Raw genomic sequence first — 27,559 nt, 5'->3', positions numbered from 1 at the left:
TATGAGACACCGTATTAAAGTAGTCTTTATTTTTCTAAATTGTTGTGGGATTTTTCTGTTGTGTTTTCACTTTATTATTGAATGTGAGCTGTATAAATAGTTTACATCTTGCCTCTAAGTTAAGTCTGGCTGCTTTTGTGCCAAGCAACCTGAGAGTTAAGCTCAGGTTAATTTGAGCTTTGCTTGTGTTTCACCCTCACATGAATTGTGGTTGCTACTTGCGTAGAGTTTTACCCCCTTGACCAGTAACCCAATTTCTTACATGGTGTATATTGGGCTCTGCAGGACTTAAGTGAGATTTTCTAAACAGCTGAGCCTAGACGGGTGGTTAATCAGTGTAAGGCATTTTTTTACAGTCTATTTTACGGATTTACAAATGGACAACAAATGTACTTTGAAAAAACGAGCATGCTTAGTTGTTGTAATGGACAAAGTCCTGCCTTTCAGTACAAGTGAAATTTCTGTGAAACAGAATAAAATCAATCAATTTTTGGGATATAAAAAGCCAACTTTATACAAAATATGATGGATTTAAGTGCACTCTAGACTGTGATTTACACAGACGAAAAACAACTTGTTCCTGCTTTGTTTATAGCTTCTATGCCAAGTTTAACTTTCACATGTCATGCGCACTAAATACTAAAACAAAGGCAACCAACATACAGCAAAGAACAGTCAGAATAACCTACCAAGATCAACAGACTTCAGTGACAATGGTTACTCTAATCACAAAACCAATTATAAAGAGTTGCATTTTTATTGAACGCGGTGTCGCACGTGAAGACTGTCAGCAGTTCACGATCCAATAATCTCTGCGCATTTTCACCTCGGGTAAAGGATTCTTTGGATTTCTGTCTCCTAATTGTCCAAGATGCCACCCCCGGAGGGTGAAGTTTCAGTACAGTCTGATTCCTAAATCGCCGCACATCTAAGACGTACACTAATTTTTGAAACCTGCTAAATTAAAAAAAAATACAAACTAAGTTACAGTTAACCATAAAAAAATAAAAATTGCAGTGTACTAAAAACACAACTTTTCCCTCACGGGGTTGTAAATAGAACGTGTTTTGCAACTGCACCAGTTCACAAGTTAGCTGTCCATATGGCAGGACCGTTGGAACGCGGTGTTCATTATTCATCGATGGAATGCGTGTTATCCACTGGTTTCAGAATAATAGTACGGCTCTTCTCTTGATTCTTGACAATATTTAACTTTGATCCTTCGAATTCAAGAACCTGTTTCAAAAGAAATGAATACAATCAGAAGATTAATGTGCACCTGAATGTCTAATAATACAATGAACGCAATAGTGGGAGCACTTCTGTAAAAAGGCCAAGTGTGCTATCATAGCATTTGTTCTTTGCTTGCATTAGGGCGCAGTGCAAGCAAAGAACAAAGGCCCTTCTTCTACCTCATTAGGTGGTAAATACAGCCATAATGTTGGATTAACTGGGCCAGTCCCATCACTGGGTCCAGGCACCTCTGAACCTCCTGCACCATTGATAGATCCCACCGTAAACAGAATGGAGACATGGTGAAGGATAAAGAAAACGTGTCTCACTTCATCAGGCGTTGGTATCGCTTGTACATTTGAATCCTCTCCTGTGCTTAGCGTTGAGCCTACAATATGTTTACTGGTGATGCATTGCCTCCCCTACTTACGTTCTCCTCCTTTAGGTCTTTAGTAAGATCCTATTGCGCACCTTTGTAGGATATAACTTGTTTGCTTCGTTGTTCATGACTCAGTTTATTTATATAGCATTTTACGGTTATTGCCGTCAATATGTGTGGACCATTTCATAGCACCAAGTTGTCTTCCTGCAAGATCTTGAATAGTTTGAGAACATTCCCATTGTAATTATCAGCGCGATCATTCATTCATTTATAAGTTCACTTTCAAACAAATAGGATCTTTCTTCTAGTTTTATTTTCAATCACGAGGACAGCATTTCGCCTCTCGCCTGCACGTACATTATGTATGTCTCAGCCGCTTCCCCTCATTTAGGTCATCCAAAAGGTATATAACCTCTGACCTCCCTCACCATACTAACATTCGGGGGAGGAAGACTGGCAGCAGTCCGGCTGAGATGACCAAAACTGAGGTAAAGGAAAAGCTATTTTTTACTTTCTCAGTGAAGGGGAACTGGGTTAAAAAATCCCATTCCTACATTTTCTCTCCCTTTTTCCTTAATCATTACAGGCTTTATGTATCCTCTAATTCTACCCATGTCCCCTGGGGTATGGTAGACACCGTTTTAAAGGTAAAAAAAATTGGGGGTTTTCAACATTGCGCACAGGACTAAGATCATAAAAACATGACTGCAACATAAACAAAGTTAATTTTGTCCAATATCGTCCGACTGGAGTTAACACTATTAACTGCAAAACACCCTACAGGCTACCATTCCCTATAGAGCATGATCACTTGTGACGATCTCTAGGCATAATTGTGCACATATGAGGAGTACACGATCCTACAACCCCATAGTAGGCTTTATCCAAAAAGTACCTAATAACTATGGTAGGACTCATATCTTCCAAATATTAGCCCAAAGCACTTTCCATCTGATGACCAGAGCCTTGTTTACGTTCCTCTTATTAATTTTCCTATCATGAATGTTTATTATTTACACTGTACATTTTACCTAAATCAGCTTATATTGCATGCACCATATGTCACATTGGGTTAAGAAGGGAATCAGTGCAACAGTATTTCAAAAGTATTTTTTCTAATTGTTCTGTTTTCCATATAGTTATGGGCCAAAGTCTGCACCTATAATGTAAGTCAGTTACTAGCAAACATGCTCACTGATGAAGAGTGGTAAGTGAATTAACTTACCTACACTGCGTGCAGTGTGCCTAACTGTGGCCGTCTACCACATTGGTCCTGATGAAAGCCACCAGACCCGTTAGGGCTTTCTCCTACCGAAACATGTTGACCTGACCACAAGGTGGTGTAGACCAATATCTCATCCACCTCAACATTGCCAAATCATTTACCCATATCCCTCTCCTGCCCAAATAAACAGTCTGATACAGGAAAGGAGATCATTTTAACTTTTCACTACTGTTATCCAGACAGTCTCCCTCCTGGTGGAGGACAGTAAGTCCCCTGGAGAACGGAAATTCAAGTGACAGACCAAATGATGACACTATCCGCCAAACCACACGAGCGTAGATAAAACACGCATCAGCTGTGATAGTGTCGTTGAGGGTCTCCGATATAACCTTCCTGAGACTCCGGCACATTGACATAAGTGATTAATTTGCGCCTTTCTGATCATAGTGTTGAGAACCTCTATGACACCTTCAGTCTCTGGCTAGCTCAGAAACTGCAATTGAGCCAATTAAACATTGTTGGGGCATTAGGTACAGAATATGTCCCTCTTGTGCCCCTGGCTCTGCCCAACGTGCGTCTGGTGTGTAGATATCCTAATGATCGCCAATGTGTCTCAAACCAATGTGTTCAAGCAAACAAGGCTGTCACCACTAATAAGATCAAAGAATCGCTACATCCTACAGATTGTTTCAGGTGTTTGCTATTGAACATTTCAGAAGTAGCGTAAAGAAATCATCATATCTGCCAGAGGAGATATATTTTTATCGAAGACGACACTGAGGGACAGAAGTAAATAAGCATCTGTTTATTTCATCGGGCCACTCCGGACAAACAGGACGCATTTTGGCTGCACAGCAGTCTTGATCACCTGAAGAGCGCCATCTTGTGAAAAGTATTTATACTTTAAAAGCATGAACATAAACAAAATACGACCATGTTAATTTTCAAGCAGCACACTAACGTAAAACCATTGTTTACACACTTGGGGTGATTCTGAAATGCCTCCAAAATTAATTAAATTAATTTAACAATTTCAATCCTATCAAAGGTAAGTACCTTCAATTCATTTATGCCATGTTGTGCATGCAAATGCAGGAGGGTACCATATGTACCCCCATGTGCACCCCCAAACACCCTGGGGGCCCTCAACGGGCACCCACATTCAGGCACCACATGCATTTCCATGGCAGCAACGCTGCCATAGAAAGGCACTACTACGCCTGAATTGTAATATGGATGGCGGTGTCTTGCAGACACCGCCACCATATCCAGTCAGTCGACTCGTCGACCGGCGGACGATCTATCCATCGCCCGGATTCTCCCCCGCCATAGTAATATGGCGGGGGGAAATGGGAGGAGGGTGGTAAATATTGAGGGGCGGATCTCTGTTCTTCCTTATCAGGCGGCGTTGATATTGGCGTAGCCGGATTTTTGGATCTTTGCTGGGCGGCTTGTGATATTACTGAATCTGGTCTGGGATGACCATATAGACAAGATGAAGTATCAGGAGGAGCATGGTACTTTTTATCAATGCGAGGAAGTACAGCCGGGATAGAAGCAGGGGTTTTTATAATCTAGATCCCTTCATTCCAGATATAATCAATGATAGGAATCGCCTGTGTGACCTTCCCATACTCTTCTTTAAAATGTAAATGTAAGTGTACTTGTAAAGCGCACTGCGACTCCATGGAGTATCCTGGCGCTGAAGACTGCTGGGGAACCCGTCCTGGTTTTCGCTGAGAGATGGTCCCTTTCTGGGTATCTCCAAGGTGAAACCAGGCATCCCCGGCGTCTCTGATGGGCCGATGTAGAGATGAGCCAAGCTTAATGCCCAGAGTTGCCGAGTGTGTTCCCTGGTTAGAGTAGGCACCAAGGCGAGAATTATCGAGTCCGTTTTTTTGACCCTGGTCCATGACCCTGCCGCGTCGGGAATTGAACCCTGGTCCCGGGCCGTTCTCTGCTTACGGGTCTGCTGCCTCTAACCAGTGAGCCACACCACTACACTAAAATCATGCAAGAAACAATCTGTGTGTTCTATTGTGACTGGCAATTGAAATCTGGTTGCTGCACGTTGCATTAAGTTGTGAAAGCCCCCGATGTCCTCAGGGGGAGAGTCCGAAGGTTGAGGAATGGGTGGAGAAGGCATTGGTATGATTTAATCATCGCAAGGATCCACACTAGTATCTTTGTCAGGCACTTCACCCTCTTCGACCTCCTCTACTGAGGAAGAAGTATCATGGTCCATTTGTGGTGCTGAACCAGAAGGGTGAGGCGGGAACCTCCATTTGAGGTAGCAGGTCTGGCACTTCCGTTGGTGGAGGTGGAACAACAGGGACAGTCTGTTGTGGGGGACACTGTTGACGGTAATCCACCAGCATTGCCTGGAGATCTAGTATAAGTGTAGGAGGGAGATGACTTATCTCTCTATAATCCAACTCCTTCTGGGAGGTCTGTGTTTATGTTAAGTTCAGAGGGATGGCGAGCTATGCTAAACGGTTCTTCCTCCTCTTCGTCGTCAAAGTCTTCATCTTCAACATAAGTTTCCAAGATGTGAGATGGCAAGAGAAGAGATATCTTGCTGTAATCTAGTCTATGGTAAGTCTTTAGTTGGAAATGAGTATACGATATAGGTGTTGTTTGAACTGGTGGAATCGTCGTCAGCAAACTCATCGTTGACAGGCTCTTTGTCTTCGACGGGATCATTGTCAACGGGCCTTTCGTCGACGGGACTGTCGTTGACAGAATTGTCGTCGTCGACGGGGTCACTGAAGGAGTCGTCGACGGAACAGATGTCGACATCGTCGACGGGGTTGACTTTGAAGAGAGAGATACCTTCTTCGTCGATGGAACCTTCTTCGATGAGCTCGACGTCGACACGTCGTTGACGGAGACTTAGAAGATGAACTCTTCGTCGACAAGTCTTTTATAACAGTTTTTTTAGACGTAGTAGAAATTTTTGTTGACAGAATAGGTGAAGAGATGGCCATGGTGGACACAGTAGCTGTCGGCAGTGGGGCAGCAGAAGTCTTAGAAACCGAAGAAGACACCAGAGTGAGAGTTTTACCCTGGGTTTTACTCACTGTTTTAGAGGTTGAATGTTTCTTAGATGCCTTAGAGGGCGAAGACAGCATTGACCCAGAGGAACATTTTGGTGACCTCTGTGAATGGTCAGAAACATCATGAGAAGCCTTGTGATGTTTTCTTCCCTCACTGGAAGAGCTGTCATGTGATCTAGCCCTTTTGCTAGATGTCAAGGCCTTGTCATCCTCCTCAGCCGAGGAAGATTTCAGCTATAAAAGTAGTTTTGCCTCCCTGTCTCTAAGAGTCTTAGCAGGGAAGGTCCTTAACAACATGTTTAAGATGTAGACAGCAGATACAATCGTTATGCTGGTCATCCACATGGACCCTCTTCTTCTCACAGTTCCTGCAAGGTCTAAAAATAGCCTTCTTGTCAGACATTCTGAAGAGATGAAGTGAAGAACTGAGTAGGCACTCGGGGAGATCCCTTCCACACGACGTGTGGTGAAAATCTGAGGAGAACTGCCTCTGCTGGGAAGGTTCTAGATTGTGCTGGTAGCTGATTGGTTGGAACAATTTTTTAGTTCTTTTCATATAATGATGTAGATAGGCTACTAAGTTTTAGGCCTTTGGGCTTTCTTTTAGCGTACTACTGTTATATACTAAGGCACTGCTTTTGTATTTTACCATGGGACTCCCGCCTCGGCGACGGGGAATGATTCAGGCATGTGAATCTTTGAAAGATACCCCAATACTGGATAATGTGATTTAAGATACAGAAGCAGCTTTTCTTAATATTTATAATTTTTCGTTACTTCTCACCAAGTTATTATGGGCAAGTGACCTAACATTACAGCAAATCTTTCAGCTATGTCATTATGCACTAATCTTGTTACACTGAATGGACTAGAGATGTATCTCTCTAAAAATGTTTTTATAAAATTGCACTGCATGGTGCCTGCCATGTTGTGCATGCAAATGCAGGGTGGTAGCATACGTACCCACCATGTGCACCCCCAAACAACCTGGGTGCCCGCAATGGGCCCTCACATTGAGGCACCGCATGCCTTTCCATGGCAATTTAAATGTATATCTCTGGTACGCATAGTCACTGTGAACCTTAAATTTGATATGCTTTGATTCAATTTCCTAACATATTCACATGCCTTTTCTTCAGACCTGAGCCCCACACTAATCTTAAAAGCTGAGTCTGCACTGTCTTGAAAAATTGTTTAGTCAGTTTGATCGGGATGTTACAGAAAAGATATAGAAAGCGGGGAAGAATTACCATTTTTATTACTGCAATACGGTCCGCTAAAGAGAGCGGAAGACGCGACCTTCTATCCACTTGCTGTACTAAAGTGAAATATGCTTGAGCATAGTTTTCTCTAACTACAATGTCGGGATCCCGATGCACCCAGACACCAAGATATTTACCCGGTCTGTCGTCCACAGTAAGAGGTATTCCAAGTGGGGTTGAGACGTGACTGTAGGTAGTAGTATAATAACCGATTTCTCCCAATTAATTGTGAGTCCAGAAAAGAGGCCAAATCTAATGTATACGCGAAGAACAGGGTTGAGGATCACGAATAAAGAGGACCATGCCGTCCGCATACATGGAAATGCCGACCGGTCGGTGATTAAAATTGAGCGCAGATCCCCTGTGACATTGGCAGATTTTACAAGCGAGTGACTCCAGCACAAGTGCGAATAGGAGGGGGGCAGGGGACATCCTTGTCTGGTACCACGTTCAACATTAAAAGGTTCTGAAGTGAGCCCCCCACGCGTACTCTGGCTGATGTGTCAGTATAAAATCAGGATCCATCTTATCAGAACGCTTGGGAACCCGATTCTATGTAATATGTGAAGCATATAGACACCACTCAATGGAGTCAAACGCTTTAGCCGCGTTGAGCATGATGGCAGCCGCTGGTAGATCCAGATTAAGAATGTGGAACATTGCAAAGATGGTTTGCAGATTATGGGAGATAGATCTCTCTAGCACAAACCCTGATTGGTCAGGAAGCACTAGGAGGGGCATCAGAGGTTGAATTTTTGTAGCCAGGATCTTTGCTAATATTTTTGCGTCCAGATTAATCAATGATAAGGAGCCATAGGACTCGCAAAGCGTGGGCGACTTGGCCATTTTGAGGAGGGAGATGATTAAGTCTTGTCTTAAAGAGGGGGTAGGATACCAGATTCATGAGCCTCAGCATACATTTCCAATAGATGGGGAACAACAAGGTCCACATAGGCTTTGTAAAATTCCGCCGTTAGGGCCTTATTGTTAGGAAGAGAGAGAATAGCTTCTCTCACATCGGTTTCATCTATGGGCAAAGATAGATATTCTCTGTGTGTGCCTGACAGCCACGCACATGCTATGCCGGACAGATATTAATCTAATGCAGCTTCATTCATGCCTCCCCTCATAGTGTACAGTGCCCTGTAGCAATCTCTAAATTGGTCAACTATTGCTTGAGGAGTGAAGTGTTCTGTCCCGTGATTGTCAACTATCTTGACAATCTGATGATGGTTTGATCTGAATTGTAACTTAGAGGCTAAGTTCCTCCCAGGACGGCCACCTTCGCCATATGCACGAGCTACATGGCGAAGTGCTTTATATCTCGCCTCCCTTTCGGCTAGTGTGTCATATTCCGCCAGGAGAAGTATAATTCTTTTATTGTATAGTTAATAAAACCGTTACAATGTGAAATGCAATCTTGTTTTCAAATATTTAGAAAAATACATTATTATACAGGTGTTAAAAGCAGCTGTTGATTAAAATTGTAAAAAACAGTGATACTGTTAGTTTGGGATAATTGATTCACTAATCGGAGATACAGTTTTGAGAATCCTAAACATTTAAGGTGGTATTACCTCATTACAAAAATTAATTTTTTTTTTTTTCGAAATTAATAACATATTTAATCATTCGACAAATAAATTGTGGGTCTACTGAGTCCATCACTTGTAGAATCGCTGAGCGGCATGTACGGATTCCTTTTTCTTTAAATTTTGGCTTTAGTAAGTTCCGGAGTGCACTATCCAGTGCAGGGCAAATGCAGATCAAGTGAATAAAGTCTTGTATAGCAGCGCCACATAGATCTCCGCCAGGAGTTCGTGTACGCGAGCCAGCGATTCTGTAGATGTTTTTTTCCAATATTCCTTCTCAAATTCACCCAGATCTTTCTCCGTTTTAGAGAGCTGTTCTCTGATGTCTTTTGAAATCCCTGATGTGGTACTAATACATACCTCCCTTATCGTCACTTAAAATGCCTCCCAAAGTGAGGCCTGACTCCCCACCGAGCTCACATTTTCTTTGAAATATTGGGTAATGGCCATTCTAATGGCATCATTATAGATAGGGTCGAGTAAAGCCTCAGCCCGGAAATGCCAGGTGAAAGGGCGATGAGGGTTTTTAGGGATCTGCAAATGCAAGCAAACGGGGTTATGATCCGAAAGAGTGCGCAGTAAGTTTTGTATGTGTGTAACCCAGCCATTTTCGTCTTCATTTAACAACCAATAGTCCAATCGGGACCAACTATTGTAGGCAGGTGTGGCATGTGTACCCTCTTGAACATTGACGTTACGCAAGCGCCAAACATCAACCAAACCCAGCTCCGCCATGGCCTTGCGAATACACTGGTCCACCTTGATCGTACGAGCACCCGTTGGGTTAGATTTGTCGACTTGTGAGTTTAGGTGTTTGTTGAAATCGCCTCCCGAGATAACAGCCGCTTCGGGCCATGACCGTAGAACAGTGAGCATTTGTATGAAGGGCTTTGGGTTGTCCACCATAGGGCCATAAATATTAATAATCATAAGAATGGTCATACCCAGTTTGCCCTGTAACATGGCCTAGAGGCCTTCCGAATCAGTATGAGTGTGTATAGGCAGGAATGATACACCTCTCTTAATTAAAATGAGCACCCCCTGTACGTTAGTAGAATATGATGATGCTAGATGAAAACCCGCCCCTTGTGTGCAATTTTAGCTTCTGTGTGTCTGTTTAAGTGCGATTCTTGCAGCAGGGCAATTTGGACAGTATGTCTGTCTAGATATGTCGAACCTTCTTGGGGGTATTGAGTCCGCGGACATTCCACGTTAGGCAGTTATAGTCTTCACCCATTGCCTATCTTAGAGATTCTTGATGCATGTTCAATGTGCAATAACTGACACTCAATGCGTACCATGTCGAGAACCCTATCTTTAGTCAATACTCTGATCATGTTAAATACAGCTATGTAAAACAATGCCCAACCCCCTCCCCCCACCCACTTTAGCAACCCAAATTTGCCAAAGACAAATCCCACTGTCATAACTAGAACGAAGAACAAAAAAATACAGGGAAACTTAGTGAGGGGTACACCCACCAGGGGACGTAGCGGCACAAACCACTCCCCGATGAAAACGGGAGGGGGCCGCCACATGGATTGTAGTACTCCTAGCTCCTAGCCATCTAAACAAAATTAAAAAGGAGAAACATGTCACGCGAAAGTACAACCGGAGCATGAAGGAACCATGCAGAAATATGAATGAGGCAGAGTCTGTCGCATGACATAGCACCCGATTTGTCCATAACTGTGGAATGAAAAGGTTATTCACTGTGAGTTTTCAATAGAGACAGATAAACATGCGGGTACATATTGCAAAACCATATAAGAGCAAAGGAGGATATGCATGAGATGCAATACGGAGACATATGGGGGCCCTTATTGAACCCAGTCGTTTTATCTAGCAATGTAGAAACACATATAGTTATTAGTCATCAGTGATGTGTTATCGACTACAACAAAGGATATGGAATGACGGAATGAGTTTGGCGATCAGTCATCAACATCGGAAGTGTGACACGGAGAACGTTGTTTACGTCGTAGTGATTTGGCGTAATCTATGGCCAGTTTCGGATTTACGAAGATCTTTGCATTACTATCTGTGCCTATACGTAGACGAGCAGGATACAGCATGGCATACGGTACTTGCTCCTTCATGAGGAGTTTTTTGACCCCTTGGAACTTCTTCCGCGCAGCTTGAACTGTGGCTGTGAAATCGGGGAAGAAGGACAAGACATTACCTTGATAGTTATGGTACCGTTTTGTCGAGTGACACGCAGCACTGTATCCCGGTCTCGAAAGTTCAATAGTTGTGTGATGATGGGCCTGGGGGAGCGCCGGGCGCGCCACCAGGGACCTATGGGCGTGCTTGATTGCAAACATGTTGGAGAGGTTCTTGGCCCCAAAGATATCTCGGAGCATAGTCTCGACGTGGTCCTCCAGACGCCCCACATTTGTGGACTCCGGCAGGCCCAAAATTTTCACATTGTTACGCCTAGAGCGCTTCGATGTCCTAATTTTTAGCTGGTATTAAAGCCAGTAACTGTGCAATGTCTGTGGTATTGGCGGCAACCTGTTGTAAGCCATCTTCAGCTTCCAAAATTCGTTCCTCAGCTTCTCCAATACGCACCGCCTGTTTATCCAGCTTTGATGACATATGGTCCATACAGCCGTTAAGAGCTTCAATTTTACCGTTGATGGATTGCAGACTGGCCTGAATTGCAGACAGGGTTTTCTCTAAGGCGGTAGGCGCCTGGGCGGCAGATTCCAGTTCAGAGTCCGAGGTGGCATTTTGTGTGGATTTACCTCCATTACGCAATTCGAAAGTGAGTCTCGGCTGATTCTTCTCTGGTTTCCCCTAGTTGACGGAGGGACAGAATCACTAGGCTTCAGACCGGGTGCGAAATCAGGAAGCTGAAAAGTCAAGGAGCAGTCGATTGCGTGATGCCCAGCAACAGGAGATCCACAAATACGTTATGGCCACAGCCTTGATCCTTAATGGGTCCGCCACTGATAATGGGCCACTGGGTGTCGTTGAATTATGTGCGTAATGGCCCTAATGTAGCAGAGAATGAGAGCAAAGCCAGGTGTGTGCGTCCCGTGTCCGCGAAATAGAGGGCAGTCCTCTTAGGCCCCACTTGAATATGCCTGTGTCCTCTGCCACCACAGGGCGCACAATATAGTAGGCACTATAGTCCACCACCCCTAAAGTGCAGCATCCAACTACAGTGCGTCATGTTGGAACAGGGAGACGGCTACATGCCGTGCCGGTGCCGTCAGATCTCACACACTTAAGAGGAAGTAGGGCCAATGCAGGTCGGTAAGAGTCGTGGTGTTAACACCCCTTGCAATAGCAGGATACTAGCAAAAGTTGATGTTGCAGCCGTTCTCATCTAAAACATGGCGAAAGTGAAGGTGCGCAGACTGCCGCAGCAGAATAGTTTGCAGCTCAATTATATCTCATTGCATCGCCACAGGCCGCAGCAGGCTCCTCCTCACTGGCTGGTGTCGAGAGCTCAGTAGAGTTCGAGACCCAGTTCTATGAACTGTCCATCTTCTGTCCAGGCGCAGTATAGCATTGACAGGGGGAGCGTTGTGTGGAACCTCGTGCAGGCCTACCTCATAAACCGAGGCCAGCCGTTCGCGTAGTGCGCTCACCCAGCGCGCCTCACGGTCCCAGCAAGCACACACCTCCAGGGGCCGCCGGCGCTCGCAGAGAACTCAGGAAGCCTCACCAGGAAGGCGGCGCACTGCTCTCTGTGTCAGCAGTGTCGTCCACAGTCCGCATTTCGGCATGGGGGTTACAGCAGACACCGCCCCGCGGGACTAGTAAGTCGATCGCCCGGCCGCCATTATGGCCACGAGAAAAATAGCCAGAGCTCGTTGTCCAGGTTCAGCAGCCACCGTCTCCGCTGCCACTCACAGAGTCTGGCAGTTCCAAGCTTCAGCAATCACATCCGCCCATAGAGCAGTGTCGATGGGCACATTAGGAGCAGGATATTTGAAAGGTTTATAAAGGCGTCCGTCAGAGCTACACTAATGTGCGGCCATCTTGCCGGGTGCCAAGCCATGAATTCTTCCCATATATGACCAATTAGAGGGATTGTCCTTACTGTACTTCTTGATTGATCTTTAAAATCATAAAGAAAACAGTCAGACTGCTTGACTGTCATAGGAAGCTGAAACCTAGTAGCAGCTCTTTTAATTAAGGTATGAAAACCGCTTATATTTTCTGCTGGTAAGTCTGCCCTTTGAGGTGCTGGAGGAGAAGGTATGGCAATCATATAGTCTTCCCACTGATTGTCGGCTGATCGATTCTTGAATTTGTCTGTCCTCCACGTCTTCATCAGAGGATTACATGTCTTGTCGTGGTGGTACAACAATTTGCGAGCCCGGCGTCATTCTAGGCATGGGCGGAGGCATAAATGGCGATGACGGTGGTGAAGGAGGTGGTGGTGCACACACAAGTGAAGGGAAGTACAGTGGTCCTCCAACATGGCTTGTAAGTCCTGCACGAATGCTAGAGGAAGGTTCACAAATGGGTTCCATATATTGTTGGTGATGAAACTGTTGTGTATAATAGTCATCATAATCATCATCCTCATCTTCTTCATCTTTCATATGAAGCTGTAATGGACTATGTGCTGGGCCGAACACATCATCATCATCTGACTCTTCCCAAAAATTCCCAGGAGGCAACGGTGATAATAGGGAAGGATACTGAAGAAAACGTCTTGTTGACAGTGTTGTTGATGAGAATGTTAGCGATGCCAAAAGAGGAGTAACCGTTGAAGGCCTTTTAACTTAGGTGATGGCAGCATCAACGAGATCTTTGCCGACGGTGGTGATGATTGTGCCGCTGATGAGGACATAATGGGAACTGATGACAAGGTCATCTCTGTTAATGCCGTTGATGCATTAGTCGCGGTCAGGAATTCTTCGGCGGGTTAGGGATCTTTGTCGATGGTGAAGATATTGTCAGTGCAGCCTCTGTCGATGGTGCAGCGTTTGTAACCATATTTGCAACCTACCATCTCTGTGTTTTAGGGTTTTGGTTGAAAAGGGTATTCAAATCTTGCAGCCTGTAACTTTATGCTGTGGGTACAAGTAATATATACAGACCTTATGGTGATCTTCTGCTTGAAGTCTCTTCTTACTACAAGACCTGCACAATCTGAAGAGTCCTTCCTTAGAAGTATCCAACATGGTAATCAAGAACAGGGGAATATGTCAGAGATGTGTAGAAAACTGAGCAGAGCTCAGGGAGACTTCCTGTCACACGACATGCAGTAGAAAATCTGAGGAACTTAGCCTCCCTTGGTAGTGTTCTACAGGGTGCTGTTGTCTGATTGGTTATTACTCAATTTTAGTTCTTTTTTACAAAATAATATGGATTGGCTATTGCAGTGACTATTCATTGCATTGTAGCCTATGGTTATATCATTTACTGCTTTTCTAATGGTACCACAGGACTCCCACTTTGACGACAGGGATGATTCAAGCATGTGAATCTATGAAAGATTGAATACTGGAGAGCCACATGCACCAACAAATCCATGCTTTATGCACCAACAAACCTATCATGATCATGGCAAGCAACGAGAGGGGGAGTGGGGAGGGGCAAGCATCAACAGGGAAGGTGATGGGTCACAGAGGGCAAGCAAAACTACGGTTTGTGTGGGTGGCAGGAGAGATGAAGGCAAGCAACAGCAACGGAATACAGGAGGGACAGAGGGTATCAATGGAATGTGGGAGGGTTGGGGTGGGAAAAATTTGGGACGGGGGGGAGATACAGCCTACAAACACATGGGCTCTTATTGAGTGCTCCAACTAAAAGTTTAAAAAAGTACCTCCAGTTGCGTGCAACCAGTGGAAGGATGCTGGGCACCAACAGGAAGTGGTACTTGGTCCATGGTCCAGGGAACGGACAAACACACAAAGAGAAAGAGAAAGTGGCACCAGTGGCCGATGAAAAAGCAAGGACATGAGGGTGATGATGAAGCCAACCCATGGTAATGGGTGGGCTCTAATCCCGTTTAAAGGTTTTTTTAACCAACAAAAGATCTTGCAAGTGACAGCGCATGCTCTGTCTCCAGAAAGACCTAAAAGGAGGTGTAATAAATCACAATGTTACAGTAATAGAAAAGGAGGTAGCACCGAAATGAAAAAGTGACTGTGAATAAATTCACAACGTTTACCCCGAAAATAGCTCCTGATAGAAGAGGAAACAAGAACATAGTACCATAGACAAGCATTTACCATGGAGGTCTAGGTCTAGGTGAGACCCAGCAAGACAGAATATGTCATTTCGCGGCCACAGACCCTAAAGGAAGAGATGAATGCATGGCTGGAGAGAGAAAGAGTGATGAAATAGGGTCATAGGAAGGTGAGCGGGGTCACAGAGGAGGAGCCACAGAGAAGGTAAAGGTTGACAGATCGAGGTTCCGAGCCGGAAGGAGGAATAACTCCCAGAGCCAGGAATATGCTAAGGGAATAAAGAGCTATGGGACACGAGATGAAAGGGTCCAAGGAGAACTTGCACCCTAAATGAATTTAGGGTCAGAAGGCATTCAATGGCAAGGAATGGAAACCAGGGCCGTATTGGTATGGAAAATAGGCCTGGGCACCCAGTAGAAAGAGACCCACATTTTATACAAATTTGTGATAAACTAGGTGTCTTAAAGCTCTGTAGGATCATGAAAGGAAGCATCCCTATTCCACTGTGCACTACAAATCCTTAGCAGGACAGCAGCAGAAGTATTTTTGGTTTTTGAATAGCCCCCGCTGATAGAGTCTTGACACTTCGGAGATTTACAGTCATGTACCAACAGGTCCTGTACTGACAGGCCCAGCGGAATGAAGCAACTACAGCAGGCACACCACATCCAGAAGCTAAGGCATTAGCAGAAAGGGGCATGACTAGTTTGTGGCAGAGGGCAATGAAGAGTTGAGACACAACACAATTGTTTGCAATGCAACCCACAGCAAGGTAGCTCATTCATGAACCAGACTAGCCAGTTAAGTGTTAGTATGCGTTCTTGGCCTTTATGCATGTGTCCTGTTCAATGTTTCTCTTCCATTGGTCACCAGGCACGATAACCACTGCCAACCACAGCCGATTTGCAGTATGATAATTGGAAATCCTTTAAAAAAGCTGGAGAGCAGAGAATGAAGAAAAGATGGAATCAGTCCAAATACTGCTTTCAATCCAGTCACCAGACCATAACCAATGTTCATAAAAAATGCACACCAGTTGTCACAGACTAATTAAATATCATTTCTATGATATCTGCGAAATGCATTGGATATTGTTTATGTAACAGCCTCTGAATTTCTGTCACAGTTCTGCCTGTCTGCAGATTATAATCTTCAATGGCTGAAGTCAAAGGGACTTTCTTTAGTAACAGAACAGACAATAGTGTGTTAAATTCCTAAATGCATATATTTCATACTTATGCTAGTCCAAGGGCTGTTCCTAATGATATTTCTAGGTGGAGTACACAAAATCCTTCCACAACACTATGGGCCACATGCCTCAAGCTTTTTTCCGGTCGGAAATGGGCAGATTCGCAGAATCAGCCCGTTTGCGACTGGAAAAAGGCCTTTTCCAGTGCATGTACCTTTAGCATTCGCAATATATTGCGATTACTTAAATTGGAAATGCATTTAGGGAATCGCAAATTGCAATTCCCTATTTGAGATTCATCAAGCCTTTCCTAAATGCAACTTTGCATTTAGGAAACGCAAATTACCATCAACTTCAAGTTGATTGTAATTTGCAAATTCTTAGAAAAATGCACTATAGTGCATTTTTCAAATTGACATGTGGCGCGCACACATGCCCTTAGGGCATGTATGTGTGCTACATGTGCATACATACCTTGTGGGGGGGGGGGGTGCATCAGGGGAAAAATTAGGCCCCCTGGCACCCTTGCAATTGCATTCACAATTTGCGATTACCACTTTGGTAGTCGTAATTTGCAAATGCTTTCATATTCATTCCTATAGGCCCATATGAATGAATGGATTGACATACCTAACAGCGATTCGCAATTTGCGAATCGCTATTAGGTAATGTGCAGGAATCACAATTCATTTTGCGATTCCTACATGCATAAGGAATTGCGATTCCTAAATAGCGATTCCTTAAAAATCGCTATTTAGGTATCGCTATTTATTATGTTGATGCATATGCCCCTATATTCTTTCTGAAGCAGTTATCAGGTACAGTTGGCCCGGTTACAACCCATAGCAAGTAATGTTTGTTAAAAATAAATAAGAACCATTATTTAGAAGTTCATGGTGTGTGTGAATGAACGAAATAGGGGAAATGGATAAGATACTGCTTAACCCTGGCATCAAAGCGCTACACGTTCCGTGCAATGATGTGGTGTCACACACACACAAGGGAGTATCCAAAGGGATTTCTACAATTTGCTGTACTCATGTACACAGGGTCATCTTCATTTTCGTTTAAGCAGATGTGGGAGAAAGGAAACTTTCATGAATGTAACAATTGTGAATTGTGCATAGTTTCATCACAGCCAATGGATTTATATTTTTGACACTCGCAAAAAATAACAGGTTTTAATGGGCAATGAAACAATACAGATGGAGTAGACTGTGAATGGAGCATCTTCAACTTGTTCTATACTCAATAGTTGTAAGTAGATTCTTTCTTAGCCATTGTGTTTTGCATGTGCTTCAAGTTATATAGTTCACACAGGGCTGTTTCATTGAGAAGTTGCCAAGGAACGTAACCTGATCTAACTATTTGTAGTATCCATTTAATTGTATGATTGCTCTTAGTTGAGCCTAACAGTGTTGTAATGAATTTAGAACGCCTTTCAGGAGGTCTAGGGCTGAAGACAAAATGTGATTTAATGAGTACACTCTTTTAGAAACCGTGTGCATTCCATTGTCGATAACTTTAAATACTGTTTGCACGTTTTCTTGATCTATTTGTCTAATTTATTCTGCAGCTTCTTACGTTGAATATGTGTTTAATTCATCAAAAAATTCATCTATTCCTGTGGCATGGAATTTTATTTCTTTTAGGACGTGGTCCCAGAAGAAATTCGTGAAAATCCATGTTCTCCTTAATGGGGGAAAAGTGTTCTTTCACTAATGTAATACTAGAGTGTTCTAGCCATCGTTGGCATAGCTAACCTACAGTATATGTGGTAACTACTACATATGTTTGTTTATTTTACCTTAGGTCAGTATGATTAAGTTTAGGTCCTAGAGTGTTGGAAAGAAAATGCTGCATGCAGGTATCAGAATCAGGCCAAACCTTTAACCCAAGATTCAGTGTAATTATAGGTTCCATTCTGTATCATATCGATAAATGTCTGATTCAGAGGTATTCATTTGAAATTTCTAATTATTGAACATGAACAATGGGTTAATGTCCTGAGCAAAAAGATCATTCAAATCCTCATAAGAAAGAATTTTCATCAAAGTCCATAACAGGCCTCTTATCTTCTTTATTTTCTCTTGTCAAGATTCAACGGACTTCTAGCCAACACGTGTTTCGTCTTTAATGGTGTCAACCAGAGACTTCTTCAGGGCATAGACAAAAAGACTAATGAAAATTAGTCAGGAAACGACCCTGCCAGCCAGAAAATCTGGGAGCGTCAAAAACAGCAAAATAATTAAGTATATAATTAAGAATTATGTATCTCAAAATATTAGGCTTCTGTTAGCAGTATCTCTTGTAACAAATAGGACAGGGGCAAGTATCACCTGCACAGCAAGCAACGAGAGAGGAGAGTACTCCTCCAAATCCACAAGGTCTATTGAACATGGTCAGGTTTACTTTTGGAATAGAACGCTTCTTTAAGTCCTTCATTGCTCCGAATCCCAGACAAGTAGTCTGCAGGCTAGTTTTATTTGGAAAACATATGTCTTTTGTATTATACATGCTCGAAATAAGGCTTCTTTGGCTTTAGTCTGCCAAAATGTGTCTCACTAAATACTTATTTCATCAATATGTGTTTTCCAATACTCATATGCTTGAATAGCCAGGTTTTGTCTAAACTCAGTGTAGCAAATCAGCTTGATAGTAGTAATTTGATTTTTTGGAAGCTGCAGTGGCTTTTGTGTAAAATAGAAGGCTGAAGGATTTGATCTATCAGCACTCTGGAAATGCTGAAATTTCTTTAAGAAATTAGAATGTCTCTCTGGCGTAGGAGCCTCACAATGTTCCTACCATGCGTAATTCTGAATATCTCTAGGATTGCTAGTCCTGTTTATGAAATAGTATGCATGTGGTGATAACAATACATTTATTTGTAATGTTCCAAATCCAAATAAGGACCTTCAATATTCAAAGTAGCATATGCCTGTAAATCAGACATCATTTATTTAACAATGTAAATGTTCCAATAATCTGAAATTGAACCAGGTGTTATAACATCAGTCTTGAAAACATTTATAACATAAGGCATATATTTGAAATTTAACTTTTTCCCAGGCTATGCCCTCAGGCACAGGGTAGGCTATAATGTTAAGAGCATAGAGACATGTTCAGGTTCTGTGGGATGAGGAATAAGGCTGTATTTCATGAACCACAGGAGAGGCAATTGTTCTTGCAAAGACGTGCTGTCCATTCAGTAGTAGTAGAGTTTTGTTAATAATCACATGATGAAAAGAAAAGTTCACAAAATGATCCAAGCATAGGACAAAGGTTGAATCAAGTACTTGTCACAAAACCTATGATAAGCATGAAGCATTCTCTGGGGGTGAGTGACTGTAGAAGGGGCTGAAAAGTCTTCAGTGAAATATCCAGTCGTTTTAAATATTGTTGGTTTCTCGAGTCTCCTGAAAGGGGATCAGTTCAAATGGCTTAGCATCAGGTGGGATATCATAGTAAATCCTGGCATTACTTTGGACAGTAGCCACTGTCATATTTGCAGCATCCGCTGTGTTTGTTGCACTCAACGTTCTGGACAGAGTGTCAAGCTCAATTATCCCTGGCTGAGAACTCAAGATAGAAATGTTACTGCTTTGCTCAGGGGGTGAGTTTTCAGAGTAGGGAAAGGCTGGGAGGCACTAGTCTAAATTCTCCTTGTTTTTTGACATGATTGATGTGTACTTGTCTATTTGTCCTTGAACCAGGCAGAGGGGGTAGAATAACAGTTATGTTGCCTCTTACCCCAAGAACAGTGATGGATGGTCTGTAAGATAGTTCAAAAGACTGCTTGTAATGGATTCCCTCCTGAACTAGGTCCTCAACCTTGGGGACCCACCCGTCAGCAGCAGTGCTAACCTACTCTTCACATGTGGTGGCATCTGAGTTGTTAGAGTAAGACAGCTTGCCTCCGACTTCCTGGACACTCTGTAAAACATTCAAATATTTCTCCAAGTCAAATGTATCTTCATACGCCACTATGCTAGAACTATATAAGCCAGGCACATATTTAGAAATTACGAAGAGAACTGTGAATGGAGTGCCACTGCCCAATACTTGTCTAGGCAAGTTTTTAATGCTCTCTGAACTCCATAGAGATTATAGTGCCAACTAAGACTTGAAATTGGCACTCTAGCAGGCAAATCTTGTTAAATCGTGGTACTGGCCCTCTCCACTGTTCGATTCAGCTTTGAACAGGTTGCTGAATGCAGGCAAACTCCCAGAGCAGACATTGAATCCCTGTAAGCCTTAGAGGTAAACCCAGGACCATTATCTGGATTAAATGAATGAACTGCCCTCATTGACAATAGATACTGCAAATCTTTTACTACTTCTGAAGCGCCTGCATTTCTCAGTGGCCAAACCCAAAGGGATCGAGAACATGACTTAATCACTACCAATATACACTTGTATCAATTGGCTGAATTGAGGGGAAAAACCTGGTCCAAATAAATCACCGGAAGGGGCTATTTGAAATCATGAGGTGGGTTGGCGAGGATCTTTTCACAGTGGAGGGTTTAATCTGTTGACAAATGTCACACATCTAACAGAGTCGCTACAGCATCATGACAAAGGGGTATACAGTTTCTTTTAAAGGGATACAGGGGTGACAGGTCAGTAGTGGGCTGAAGAATCAGCTAGGTGGGAGTCTGATTGCTCGGTAACAAGAGCCCTCACACACCCAAAGGATGTCATGCTTCATCATAGGGCATGCTCCTCATCAGGCCCGCGCTGCAATGCCAGACTAGCACCCACAAGGAGGCTCTTTGCCGAAGATCTTTTGTTTAGCCGTATGTGAAGTGTGGGGCTGCTTGTAGAGATTGGTGTGAGTGATAGTGCATTTTAAAATACACTAAGGGGCACCCTAACAGTTGTAATGGGTGGCTCCTCTTGTCTGGTAAAAATAGTGATGGCTATCAGCAGAGGTAATGATCTGTGTCAGCTCATTGTTTGGTGTATAGGTGGGTCAACATATTTCTTGCAATTATAAGTCAATGTCGATCTTGTGGCAATTCATCAGGACCATGCTTCCTAATTTACACAGTGGTTTGGATCTATAATCATATGTTTCATAAAGGTACCCAATCACTTGCTATTTCTTTTTTTTAAAAAGGGAAGTGAAGGATATGAAAACAAGTTACTTACCTGTAACTACGGTTATCCAGTATTGGTATCTTTCATAGATTCACATGCCTGAATCATTCCCCGTCGTCGAGGCGGGAGTCCCATGGTAAAAATATATACAATAGCAGTGCCTAAAAACTTTCTTGTAGTAGGCTGGAAAGCCTGAAGGCCTAGCTAGGCCCAAAACTTAGCAGCCTATCTACCTCATTATGTAAAAAGACCTGAAATAGTAGCCTCAGCCAATCAGCTGTCCTCACCCTCTAGAACCTTCCCAGCCCAGGCAGTTCTCCTCAGATTTTCCCAGCACAAGTGAGAATAAGTATCCATAAAATAGAACTGCCCTGCCGGGGAGGAGGGTGGGTGCATGTGAATCTATGAAAGATACCAATACTGGATAACCGTAGTTACAGGTAAGTAACTTGTTTTCTTATCCAGTATTGGGGTATCTTTCATAGATTCACATGCCTGAATCAGAGTAGCAAGCAGTGACATCACGTCTGTCGTTAGAAGAAGGTGGGAGACAAAATAAATCGTATACACCCCCACACAACCTGGAAGGTTATAGAGCACAAACTTGTTTACATAACATATGCATAAAAAACCTTCATAAAGTACATCACAGATTAGGACAGCGTTAGAAAAGAATAAAACATCATAATGAAATACATATGCTTAAAACAGTCAAATGAAGAAGAAAAGACTATAAAGAGTCTAATCTTAGTGAAGAAGATTTTGCAGCACTGCTTCCCCAACTGCTGTATCATCATGAGTTGCCGACTGCAGACAGTAGTGCTTTGTAAAAGTGTGCACACTTTTCCAGGTAGCAGCTCGGCAAATGTTCTCCAGCGTCACTCCAGCGAAGAGGGCCGTGGACGCTGACATTGTTCTGGTGGAATGAGCTTTAACCTTTCTTGCCTAAGGTTTGTTAGCTTTATCATGACAGAAGAGAATGGTAGATGACAACCATCTAGCTATAGTTGCCTTTGTTACAGCCTGACCCAAGGTGGCTTGACCATAAGCAACAAAAAGTTGATTAGATTTGCGTATGTCCTTTGTTTTTTGAAGATAAAACTTTAAACACCATTTCACATCTAGGGAATGTAAAACTTTCTCCGTCGGAGTTTTAGGATCCGGGAAAAAAGTTTTGAGTTTGACAGGCTGATTGATGTGAAATTGGGTCGGCACCTTTGGGATGAATCTTGGGTTGGTCCTAAGCGTCACAAAGTCTCTAGAAAATTGCAAGAATGGGTGTGCAATTGTGAAGGCCTGTATCTCACTGACTCTGCGGGCAGAGGTGAGAGCCAGTAAAATCGCCACTTTCCAAGTTAGAAACTTCAGCTCCGCTTTATGAATAGGTTCAAAGGGCCTTTTCAGAAGTTGGGACAACACAATATTAAGATCCCATTCAGGAGGAGGAGGCCGAACTGGAAGAAAAGCTCAGAAGAGCCTTTTAAGGAATTGTTTGATCAAAGATGATGAACATAAAGAAGGTTTGTTGGAACACTTTCTGAATCTGGATATTGCCGCCAGATGTACCTTAATGGATGAGAAAGCCAGTCCTGTTCTAGCTAAGGACAGCAGATAAGGAAGAATGTCCTCAGGTGGAGCTTGGAGTGGATGAACAATATTTTCTCCACACCAAGAACAGAACTGTTTCCACTTAAAACGATATGTCCTGATGGTACTTTGCGCACGGGCCTGTGATAAGATCGCCCTGCAGTCTGAGGAGATGTTAAGATCCTTGAACTCTAGGAAGTCAGGAGCCAGGCGTGCAAGTGCAGCGACTGAGGATCCGGATGGCGGATCTGGCCCCCTTCCCTTGTTAACATGGACACTGTCGGTTTGAGACGAAGTGGGAACTGCTGAGAGAGTAGAAGAAGTTCCTGAAACCAATACTGTCTTGGCCAACGGGGAGCAATGAGGATTAGAGTGCCATGCTCCCTCTTAATCTTTTGAAGTACTTTCAGAATGAGTGGGATCGGAGAATAAGCGTATGCAAAGATCCCGGACCATCTCATCAAAAGGGCATTTCCCCTTGATCTCTGTTGAGAAAACCTGCTGGCGTAAAACAGGCATTTGCGGTTCTGTTGCATGGCAAAAAGATCCAGTGTTGGTGTTCCCCATGTTTGAAAGATCTTGTCCACTTGTTGTTGCTCGAGTTCCCATTCGTGACAGCTCGTGAAAGTCCTGCTGAAGTTGTCGGCTAGAGAGTTCTGAATACCTTGTACATGTTCTGCTGAGGGATATGCCATGGAGTATGGCCCATACCCACATTTCTTGAGCTTCCAACGACAGGGTGAGAGACTACGTTCCTCCTTGTTTGTTTATATAATACATGCTGGTGGTATTGTCCGTGCGCACCAGCACTGACAAATTCGCAATCCTTGGAAGAAAGGCTTGTAGGGATAGAAAAATGGCTCTCAGCTCCAAGCTGTTTGTGTTTCTTTTGGTACTGACGAGACCATCGTCCTTGAATCTGAAGGTCCTGGAGGTGACCTCCCCAGCCTTCCATGGAAGCGTCTGTTGTAAGGATGAACTCCGGAATTTCGTGGAGAAATGTGAGGCCGGGCGACAGGTTGTGCGCCTTCGACCACCAAAGAAGGGCTTGCTTCATCTTGGATGTTATTTTGATGCGATCGTCGAATGATCCGTCAACTTGCCTCCACTGTTGAAGTAACTCCTCCTGCAGTGGTCTCATCCTGAGTCTCGCCATAGGGATGAGGCTGATTGCAGACGAGCACATTCCCAGAAGGGAAGCAAATGTCCGAACTGAAACTGACCTTCTTGCAAATATTTGTTTTGCCAGCCTTAAGAGTTTGTTTTGCCGTTCCTGAGTCAAGAACGCTATGCACTGGCATGTGTCTAACACTGCTCCTAGAAAAGTCAACTCCTGACGAGGTTGAAGCTGAGATTTGCTGGAATTGAGGGTCAGTCCCAGATTTGAGAAAAGGGAGAGAGAACTCCTGACCGCCTCCATCGTGGATTTTCTTGATGGTCCTTTTAGTAGCCAGTCGTCGAGGTATGGGAAAACTTGTATTCCCTGTGACCTCAGCATGGCCGCCACTGGAGCCAAACATTTGGTGAATATTCTTGGCGCCGATTTCAGGCCGAATGGAAGCACTTTGAATTGAAAGTGGACGCCAGCCACTGCAAATCTTAGGTATTTGCGATGTTTTGGGTGAATAGGAATGTGAAAGTAGACGTCTTCCAGATCCAGAGAAGCCATAAAGTCCCCTTTGTTGAGACAATGCAGAATTTCCGTTAGCGTCACCATGCGAAAACTCTGCTTCTTCAGATATTTGTTGAGTTTGCGCAGATCTAATATTGGACGCCACTCTCCTGAATTTTTCTCTACGAGGAAGAAGCAAGAATAAAATCCTTTCCCTTTTTGAGAGGCAGGAACTCGTTCTATCGCATTCTTGTGCAGCATCTTTAAGGCCTCTTTGAATAGTAAGTGAAGACGAGGGGGAGGGGGACCCCTGGGCGGCACTGTTGGTGGTTTCTGTAAAAACTCCAGAGTGATGACTGACGTCCGGCAAAGCTTATTGGCGCTTGTTGGAATCACGCCCTTGATTGTTTGAGCGCCGTTTCCCTCCCTGACGAGAAAAACTACCAGAGGCAGGTTGTCTGTAAGATGACTGATAGTACGGCTGTTTGTACTGGGACTGGTACTGCCGATTTTGCTGGTTGGAATAGTTCCCTCGGGAAGAGTAACCACGGCCTCTTGCTCCTCTAAAGGACCCCCTCTTGTATTGAAGGGTACCTAGAGATTTGGCAGTGTCCGTATCGGTTTTAATCGCCAAGATCTTCATTTGGACCTCAGGTTTGAAGGTGGTAGCCTTAAGCCAACCTTGACGCCGAAGGACTGCTGCTCCTGCCAATTGCCTAAAGTTGGTGTTGGAAATATCCAGGGCACAATCAATGATTTCCGATGCCGCCCTTTCACCCTCAAGTACGATTCTGCGTACCTCCTGCTGACTATCCTCAGGGATCAGATCAAGGAACTCAGACAGATCTGACCACATCTGCCTATCATAACGGGCCAGAATAGCAAGTGAATTAGCTGCTTTAATGGAGGCCGCTGCATTAGCAGAGAACTTTTTCCCAATTGCATCCAGTCTCCTGCCGTCCTTGTCAGGAGGTGTCGAAATTGGAGTGGCAGGGTTCTTGTACCTCTGTTGTGCTGCCTGAGATATGACTGAGTCCGGTCGAGGGTGTCCTATTAAGCAAGATGGAGTATCAGAAGGAGCTCAATACTTTTTTTCAATTCTTGGAAGGACTGCCGGAATGGAAGCAGGCGTTTTCATGATGTTGAGGCCCACCTTCCATATGTAATCGATAATAGGTATGGCTCTGGTGACTCTGCGATACCCTTCTTTAAAGTCATGCAAAAAGCAGTCAGACTGCTCAACTGTGACAGACAATTCAAATCTACTAGCAGCACGGTGCATAAGATTGTGAAAGCCGCCAATATCCTCAGGCGGAGAATCTGACGGGCGTGGAATAGGAGGTGAAGGCATGGGAATTACATAATCATCCCACGGATCCCTAGGTGTATGATCCGGCAACTCGCCTTCTTCCCTGCTCTCAGTATCATCCTGAGAAGAGGTATCAGTGTCAGCTTGAGGTGCAGGGTCAGCGCCTTGCCTTGGTGACAATGAAGCTTGCAGTGAAGGAGGCCTTGGTATGTCAACCTGAACAGGCTGCACAGAAGGTGTAACTGGAGGAAATCTCTGGCGATAGTCTGCCAGCATAGCTTGTAAATCTTGGATCAAAGTAGGTGGGAGATGACTTGTGTCCTCTGAACGAGAGGGTCTTGCCTGGGGCGAATGGTATGGCATTGACAAGTCTTCATTCGCATAATGACCCTGGTCATAATCCTCATCATCCTCCTGATATTTGATGTTTAATTGTGAAGGGTGACGGGCAACCCCAAAAGGTCCCTCATCCTCTTCGCCGTTATCCGATTCCACATCCATATAGGTCTCCAAAAGATGTGATGGAACCAGTGGAGAAAGGTGAGAGTAGTCTCTCTGATAAGTTTTCATTTGAAAATGAGTATATTGCATCCTCTTTGGAGGTGTGTCGTGCAGAAGATGAGCTGATGACAAAGCTCTCATATATGACATTTCTGTAGACGGAGCTGCCGTCGACGGTATGGTTGTTGCCGTCGACGAGACCGTCGACAACGGTGTCTTCGTCGACGAAACCTTCATCGACGAGGCCGTCAATGGTGTCGTCGTCGACGACGTCGTCGACGGTGTCTTCGTCGACGAATTCTTCGACGACGAGGCTGTCGATGGCGTCTTCGTCGACGAATCCTTCGTCGACGTGGCCGCCGTTGGTGTCATCGTCGACGAGTCCTTTGCCGACAAGGCTGTCGATGGTGTCTTCGTCGACGAATCCTTTGTCGACGAGGCCGTCGAAGGTGACTTCGTCGACGAGCCCTTTGTCGATGAGGCCGTAGATGGTGTCTTCGTCGACGAAACCTTCGTTGATGACTTCGTCAATGGAACTGCCGTCGACGGGCCCGTAGATTTCGTCGAAGAGAAAGAGACAAAAAACTGAGTAGGCACTCAGGGAGACTCCCTTACACACGAAGTCCGGTGAAAATCTGAGGAGAACTGCCTGGGCTGGGAAGGTTCTAGAGGGTGAGGACAGCTGATTGGCTGAGGCTACTATTTCAGGTCTTTTTACATAATGAGGTAGATAGGCTGCTAAGTTTTGGGCCTAGCTAGGCCTTCAGGCTTTCCAGCCTACTACAAGAAAGTTTTTAGGCACTGCTATTGTATATATTTTTACCGTGGGACTCCCGCCCCGACGACGGGGATTGACTCAGGCATGTGAATCTATGAAAGATACCCCAATACTGGATAAATGTGGATTACTTCATAAAGTTGTTATAAACTGACCTGAAACAGAAAAATAAACAATACATAAAGTATTAAATGCCATACAGACTGTGATTGTATAAGGTGTGACATGTGTATCAAACCAAGGCATGCCACTTGTGATATTAGTGCAAGTTATCGCCAGTACAACAAGAAGTATAAGAAACAATAAAACCACCTCTAATGAACAAGTGGCACACTTGTGAGCAACCACATAATATAGATCACTGGGTGGCACTGTGTCAGAGAGGTTGACTCACCCAATTTGGGCTGATGGTATGGCCCCCTCATGGTGGGGACGAGCTAATGCTAATTTGTTGTGCTGAAGTGAGAAACATAATGTCACTGAAAATAGGAACAAGCGATTTGTGAATCTGCTTAAATAGGATATATGAAATCAACCTGCAATAGAAGTAAATCTGTACTTACAGAGCCAAAGTT

The 27,559-nt window shown here is 44.0% G+C and overlaps 1 protein-coding gene across 1 annotated transcript in view; it reads right to left on the bottom strand.

Annotated features, from left to right (window-relative positions):
* Positions 1-492: 492 nt before the first annotated feature.
* The window catches only part of LOC147707999 (monocarboxylate transporter 10-like), a 770,926-nt gene continuing 743,859 nt past the window's right edge, over positions 493-27,559 (bottom strand). The window contains exon 10 of the mRNA XM_086925276.1: positions 493-1,236. Coding sequence (XP_086781402.1) covers positions 1,132-1,236 — 105 coding nt within the window. The 3' untranslated portion in view covers positions 493-1,131. The remainder of the gene's footprint in view (positions 1,237-27,559) is intronic.

This window comes from Lissotriton vulgaris, chromosome 6 (genome assembly GCF_964263255.1).
Source record: "Lissotriton vulgaris chromosome 6, aLisVul1.2, whole genome shotgun sequence".
NCBI classification, from domain to species: Eukaryota; Metazoa; Chordata; class Amphibia; order Caudata; family Salamandridae; genus Lissotriton; species Lissotriton vulgaris.
Note: the sequence above shows the minus strand (reverse complement) of the source record. Positions and strands in the feature narration are given on the sequence as shown.